Source organism: Vombatus ursinus, unplaced genomic scaffold (assembly GCF_900497805.2).
Source record: "Vombatus ursinus unplaced genomic scaffold, bare-nosed wombat genome assembly UNPS02009205.1, whole genome shotgun sequence".
Classification (NCBI taxonomy): Eukaryota; Metazoa; Chordata; class Mammalia; order Diprotodontia; family Vombatidae; genus Vombatus; species Vombatus ursinus.
The window spans coordinates 3,748,393-3,756,367 of record NW_020948983.1 but is presented as its reverse complement, the minus strand read 5'-3'; the positions used below and the strand labels follow the sequence as shown (position 1 = coordinate 3,756,367).

General features: G+C 40.0%; 1 protein-coding gene across 1 annotated transcript in view; it reads left to right on the top strand.

The window, feature by feature from the left end:
• Positions 1–2,626, top strand: part of LOC114035690 (pancreatic lipase-related protein 2-like) — a 24,713-nt gene extending 22,087 nt beyond the window's left edge. The window contains exon 12 of the mRNA XM_027852000.1: positions 2,563–2,626. Coding sequence (XP_027707801.1) covers positions 2,563–2,626 — 64 coding nt within the window. The remainder of the gene's footprint in view (positions 1–2,562) is intronic.
• Positions 2,627–7,975: the final 5,349 nt, after the last annotated feature.

Here is a 7,975-nt window from a genome sequence, read left to right as displayed (position 1 = left end):
TAGATAGATAGATAGATAGATAGATAGATAGATAGATAGATAGATAGATAGACAGACAGACAGATAGACATACAGACAAGATAGCCAATGTGGGAATTTGTTTTGCTCAACTAAACATATTTGATATGAGCATTTTGTTTTTCTTTTGTTCTTTCTGGACAACAGGGGTGGGAGAGTGGAAGGAAGACAAAACGGTGCTTCTTAATTTTTTTTAATTCAATTTAAAGAATATATAGAAAATGAATGCAGAGTGGTTTTGGGAGGGGGACACTAGCAGCTGGGTCAGGGCAGAGGGTGGGGGACTGCAAAAGGGCTTTATGTAAAAGATGGTTCTTGTTCTGGTCATTGAGGGAAATCAAGGATTCCAAGAATCAGGCAGAAGGAGGGAGTGCATTCCAGGCATGAAGGACCACAAATGCAAAGGCGTGGAAGTGGGAGATTGTCATATGAGAGTTTATATGTAACGAAACAGATGAATTACCTTTAAATACAATATAAATTGTAAACTAAGACACCTGCAAACTTACTTGTAAATGAAGTTGTCCATAAAAAAAAAACACAACAATTTCCACTCACAGCAGGCCTATATTATACTACATGAAAAAGGATTTTAAACACAGAAGTTCACTAATTTATAATGGAGTTCGCCAGTGGATTAATTACCACCAATTGGTCAAACTCAGCTCACCTTGGTCTAACTCAGGACCGTACCTAATCTACTTCCTCAGGCTTTAAAATTGTTCCAGTGAGAGGAAGATTCTGTTGCCACATAGACCCCTCTCTATTTCCCTTCCTTGGTGACTGCAAAATTAGTACTCCTGATCTCCTCTGGGCTTTGAAAAATTCAGGGAAGTGGGAAAGAAATCTCAGGAAAAGACTGGTGATCCCGATGTATAAAGAATAAAATGAGGAACTCGAGCCCTGGAGAAGCATTCAAGGAACACTTCCCTTGAGCAGCCCTCTGCTGGCATGATAGGAAATACAGCATAGCCTACTGTTTAGATTAGCTGGCAGCTTGCTGGCACAGTGGACGGAGTTCCTAGCCTGCAGTTTGCAATACTCATCTTCCTGAGCTCAACTCTAGCCTCAGATATGCAGCTGTGTGACCCTGGGTAAGTCACTTAACCTTCTTTGCCTCAGTTCCTCATCTGTAAAATGAGCTGGAGAAGAATATGGCAAACCACTCCAGTGATTTTGCCAAGGAAACCCCAGATAGGGTCACAAAGAGTCAGACTTAAAAAATGAATAAACAACAACAATGGATAGATAGCCAGCCTCAGAGCCAAGACAACCTGAGTTGAAATCTTACATCTGACACATAATGGCTGTGTGACCCTGCACAATTCATGACATCTCAGTACTCCAGGTCAGAGAAGTTAAACACGTGGCCACCTATAACTCTCCCTAGCAGGGCTCAAAGCAGATTAATTTAATTGGGAAATATTTAACAACAGAGATATGTTGTTGTTCAGTTGTCGTTTTCAGTAGTGTCTGACTCTTCATGACCCTATCTGACATTTTCTTGGTAAAGATACTAGAGTGGTTTGCCATTTCCTTCTCCAGGTCATTTTGAGGCAAACAGGATGAAGTGACTTGCCCAGTGTCACACAGCTAGTAAGTGTCTGAGGCCAGATTTGAACTCAGGAAGATGAGTCTCCCTTACTGCAGGCCTGGCACTCTATCCACTGTGCCATCTAGCTGCCCCCACAAAATAGATAAGATACAATAAAGCCCAGATAATATTCCATTTTTAAAACTAAGTCCATTTGCAGCCTGCAGGGATCATTATGTACAAATTGAATTTGACACCACAGCTCTAGGCAACTCTCTAAGGCCATAAATTACAAAGAATTGGGGGGTGCCCTGCTACATTAGTGGAGAGAGAGTCTTCATCAAGGAATTCCTTATTCCAGTGAAGTCATAGGCCCAGTTCCAATCCCGAACTTTCCACTGCACGTAACTACTGACTTGAGACTAGACCTAAAACATGAAGTAAGAATTTTTTTCCTTCTTCCTCAATAATAGATTAGGCAGATGCAAATTTAACAGACACCTGCAACTTCTGGTAGTGACAGTTGTCTGAATCACTGGGAAGAGTTTCCATACCAAGAGTTGCTTCCATCAATGGAATCACAGGTCTGAACCTCCGTCCCCCAAAGTGGGAAGGATTAGGAAGGCTTGAGTATGAGTTAACACAGATTTTAAAGAGAGTGGGATCTGAACAAATGGAGTTTTATAATATATTACTTACTGGGCATGGGCCCATAGTCCCATAGGGCCCAAGTCTACTCGGAAGGGACCTCAGAGGCCATACAATTCAATCATCTCATTATACAGATGAGTGAAGGAGGGCCCTGGGAGGCTGTGATTTACCCTAAGGCACTTAGTGATGGGATTTGAACTAAGGTCTTTTGACTGCCCTCTAGTGCTTGGCCTCCTACATCCACAAAACACAAATGAGCCAAATCACACAGCAAAAGCTGACCAGCCCAATAAATGAAATCAGCTAGAGTCTCACCAAAGGTATGCCACCCACTGATGTTTTCATTTTTACTTCCACAGGTATCATTTCTGTAGTAGTGATACTGTTGCAGAAGATGTTCTGCAAACACTCTCTCCTTGCTAGAAATGGATCCTGATGGTCTGATTGTGGTAAAATGCACCCTCTTGTTTCATGTCACCTTGACATCTAACCTCTCATCACGATCTGGTTACTAGCCTGACTGGAAGGTTCCTTAGGGTAGCAGCCATCTCATCTAAACTCTATTATCTCCCCTAGTGCTCCACAGACAGAAAGTACCTAATAAATGTTTGTTGAGAAATGAATTAGTCTATTTTCTTTGTATATACTTGTTATCTGTGTACATGTTGTAGAATATAAGTTTCATGAGAGCACAAAGTGTTTCACTTTTGTGTTTGTATCTCTAGTGGCTAACACCATGACTGGAACCCACAGCGGATGCTTAATAAATTCTGGCTAGATTGAATTGACCCAGACTTTTCTCTGGTGATGGCTAACACCTTTCAAGGTTCTTCTTCCTTTGCCATATCCCTCTGAGGACTGTGCTTGTGTGCTGAGTTTACATAGGTGACAACATGCAGCCTTGTGTGAAAAGGGCCTTATTAGACCCAAAAGTAACATGCACAAAACATGTAAAATTAACAAGAGATGGATCCCAGTGAAACATGCCAGTAACACACCCAGCTATACAGAATTAATCATTTTAAAATGAACATTTCTGGCAGTGGATGCTGTCAGAAATATCAATATGCAACATCAATTGGGGGCTTTTTTCATAATGCAGTATGGACAGTGATGGGAAAACAATAACATAGCTGTAGCAGGAAGAAAACACAACAAAAGGAGACAGACAATGACCACAATAGATCCCAGAACCTTTCCCAAACCATTAGGAATTGAGGCTTGTTACAGATTGTGTAGTACCAAATGGAACAATAATAACCTGCAATTAAGAGGAAGGGGCAAAGACAGTTCGTTGGGGAAATTACTCTCAGTGCCTACTTGCTCATTGGCAAAATAAATAGAGGTTTCACATTGCCTATGACCTCACCCAGATCTTCAAAGCACCTTGTTTCAGTCCATGGTGATTTAAGAAATATTTTCTGCCAACCTGAAAATGTTTGTTTCTGACACAAACCCAGCTGTTGGGACAGATGATTAAAGAGCTTATGTGATGCTGGAAGATGAGCTGCAATGGGTGGTGGGGATGTGGGGGGGGGAGTGGAGGATGGCTTGTTAATTCTTAAGGGGATCAGATGAAATAAAATTATACATATTTAAAACTCAGGCATGAACATGTAGGAAGATGAGGAAAACAGTTTCAAATGAGATACATGCTTTACAAACTTTAAAACATTCCATCAACTTGCGCCATTGTTATCATCATCATTATTAATAGTCATATTAATATTACTCTTAACACCAAAATCAGACTTTGGTCCAAAAATACTTAGAACAGATGCTGGGTTATTCCTTTTCAGAGGCCAATGAGGCTAAATGTTTGCCCAGACCCCCACTTATCCTAATGAGATTTCATAAGACATGGTGCTAAGACCATTGTTTCCAGACGGATTTCAACGATTCCCCAGCAATTTTGACCTGGCCTCTTCCCAAATTCATGAACAATACACATCTTGTCATTTGAACTATGGAAGGGCAGCACTGTCCTTTCACCAATGAACACCTACTGAGTAAATGGCTTGCTTCAACAGAGGGGTTGTCATAGGGGAGGGCAGGGGTATTCAGCACTCCAAAGCAAAGCATGAATGGTCTCATTTGGTGGTTACCTTGAATGGAAAAGAACAGAAAAGAATGTTGAAGTTAATTATGTGATGTGAGATCCCTGTTGATCTGGTCACATGGGATAGGAATATATGTGTATATATGTGTGAACAAACCCAATATGTTTGCCTCTCTTAACTCCTGTTTCAAAGACTTTTAAAGCTTACCTCCCTGAGGCTACAAGTATTATTATTCTCATTTCATAAATGAAAAAACTCAAGTTCAGAGAGAGGGTGACTTGGTTAGTAAGTGGAGGAAATGGTCTTCTAGCTCCAAGTCTGCATTTCATACCAGTCTTTATATTTGAAAGGAAATCCAATTGTCTGGGTACTATGGATCATTGTGGCTCATTCTGATTTCCTGCATTCGTTTTATTCAATTAAAAAAAATCAACTGACATGCACTTGCCCTGATACAGACCCTGATTTTGATAATGTTCACATAAGACTTTATTTCATTATTCAAGGGTTCATAATTTCATCTGAGTGGGAATTTGCTCAATTCATACAGATTGTAGCTTCTCCATTACTTAGTAGACAGTATCACGAGATTGCTTTGACCAAAAGTTATCCATGTCCTTACCGCAGCTCTGATGGATGGAGAGGAGCAGGTACGATCTCTGTTTCACAAAAAGAGGAACCCTCAGTCTTAGAGAAACAGAGGGAAGGAATTGCTTGAGCTTGCATAGGTTGGAATTTTCATGTGGTTGGGAAGGATATAACACCAGAGTCCTCCAGGGGGAGGTAGTAACCTACTGATGAAGCCACTGGGTCTGCATTATGAAGTCATATGTAATCCACAACTCCCTATCCCAGGATGGGTTACTTTTCCAAAATACAACAACACTTTCATGTTGGAATCCACACTCCAATTTTTTTTTTTTTCCTGGGGCAGATTCTGGTGGGGCCTGAGGCAGAGCCTCTCTCCCACTTTGTCTGTACACTAGATAGTCTGTGACCTAGAGAATGTTCGGAATTCTTCCATGATGTTATTGTTCTGGCATCCACTCCCACCTTACCTCCATGTCTTAGAATCTTTTGTTTTCTTCAAAATTCTATTCAAGAGACACCTTCTCTATCCATCCTTTCCTGATCTTCCAAATTGTTAATGCACTCGGACTCCCTTCCCCCCACAAATTTATCTTTGTTCTGTAATTTTTACGTACTTGTGGTAGATGTGTTCTCTTCCCCCCCCCCCCCATAGAAGGCAAGCTCCTTCAGTACAGGAAATGTTTCATTTCTGTCTTTGCATCCCCAGTACCAGGCACAGTGCCTGTCTGGCATTTAGTAAGTGTTTAATAAATGCTTCTTGATCATTTGACCAATTGATCTATATCCATAGACAGAATTTCTTGCGCTAGGGAATTTGTTGTTGTTGTTGTTGTTGTTTGTTTTCCTGTACAGAGCATTGGTTGTCACTGAGCCTTCAAGTTCCTTGTGTTTGTCTCACCTGGTCCCCTTGTAACCAAAGGTATGAATTAGAAGCAGCAGCAGCTTCTGGCAGCCAAACAGGTTGTTGTTGAGGTGGTCGTTTGGTAGATGTAAAGTTAGAGCAGCCCAGGTGGGAACTGAACCTTTAACCTTGGCCTCATTAGCACCAGCTGCTGGAGTCAACTGCCCTAACAATAATTTGGACAGCTGTATTTATTAGTATTATCCTTCACCATGGTCACCTCAGCAAGCCGTATAATTTCAATAACTTATCCCACTGGATCAAGATGTTAAAATTAACAATAGAAAACAAAAATCCACTTCTAATAAACAGAACCTAGAATGGTCTTTACCTTGTCTTGGGAACCTCGAAGGGAGGGGTGGGAGGGTGAACAAATGAATGCTTTACAAAGCGATTTCAGAAAAATGGGATGTTAAATGAACAACAAATGACTTTCCCTTTTACTCGCTTTTAATGCTAATGGTGCTATTTATTCTTGACCTTCAGAAAGAGGAGAGTTTTAAAATGACAACATAAAAAGACTTCTTGTTTGGAAACGCAAGCTACTTTAGCCTGCATATGATTACTTATAAGTATAGCATGCGCACATATCATTCATTGCAGCTCCCCATTTAAAGCTAATTGGTATATATTTCAGTTGACATATATTGTTCTCTTGCATATGCGTCAAATTCCTTAACAATGTCTCTGACAAAAGCATAGTGTTGGGGATATATAAATTATGTTGGCTACCATATAATCAGTGTTATCTATTAGAATGCTATTTGGGACAAATCATGTTCAAAACATATATTGAAATGATTTTCCTGCTATTTTAATATCAGGCCACTTGCCACAAACCTTTGATTGAATTTTAAACACTTTAATGTTCTATTTCTGTGACATATCTGGAGTGGGGTCTGCATTATTTCAAAAGTTCAGTTTATAAAACAAACTCGAATTTCCCAATGAATCTTATTTTAGACAATAGAGAGTAAATTTGCTAAAGCTCTCCTTACTAAAAGCATAATGCAGTGACAAATGTTCCATGTTCCTGTCTAATTACTATACACTTACTTTTTTTTTAAGTGAATTAGGTTGACTTTAAAGCAAGAAACATTTGTTGTTCTTGAGTTGCATCCAATTCTTCATGACCCATTTGGCATTTTCTACTAGAGTGGTTTGCCATTTCCTTCTCTAGCTCATTTTATAGATGAGGAAACTGAGGCAAACAAGGTTAAGTGACTTACTCAGGGTCACCTAGCAAGTAAATGTCTAAGGTGAGATTTGAATTCAGGAAGATTGGTTTTCCTGACTTCAGGTCTAGGTTAGTCTATCCACTGAGCCACCTAGCTGGCCCACAGGGAACATTGCTTAAGGCTTTTGTATCTTCATTCTAGTACTATTTTAAGAGGGTTTTGTTCCCCTTCTAGTATGAGATCATTAGTTTCCATCCTTTAGCTGTTAAAGATGATTCCTGTTAAACTGATTTGGAGAATGCCAGTGCTGTTTTCAACAAGGTAGTCATGATGCCTCCAAGTTTTTACTAGAGTATATATGGTTACCCTTTTCATGTAAATAGTAACTTGCTAAATGTATCACCTGGAGAAAATATAGCAAATCTTTGTTGTTTTCATGCTATGGTTTCTTATCCTGTTGACCCTTAAATTTGTGTACCTTAAACTTTTATCTAAATTACCCAGCCCATAGACACATATAGAATTAGGACTCTGAGTTACCCAGTCCAGAGACAGGTGCACAGGACCGAGGCCCAGAGTTAGCCAACACATAGACGCAAAGCATTGGGTCTCCCCAAGTAATACACAGAGTCCCACAGCTGGAGTCATGAACCATCTGACATACATATGTGAAGAACTGGGAATCTGGGTAATCCAACATAAAGACACACACAGAACTGAGACCTTGAATTACCCAGCACAAAGGATTGGGATCCTCAGTCATCCCACAGACCGTCAAGACACCCAAGATTGAAACCCTGAGTCATCCAACACAAAGACACAGAACTTAGATGCAGACATAGCTAGTTACATTCAGAAGTGGGGGACAGAGGTATGTGGGAGCCAGCTCATGCTGGCTAATAGGAGTCAATTGTTAAATTTTCAGTATGAGCATATATGCCTCATAAATATGCAAACTCTATAAATCAGGGCTTGATTTATTGTTTTACTGATTACTTAAACTTAAGAAAGTGTTGAGAACATTTTGCTAATGCAAATTAAA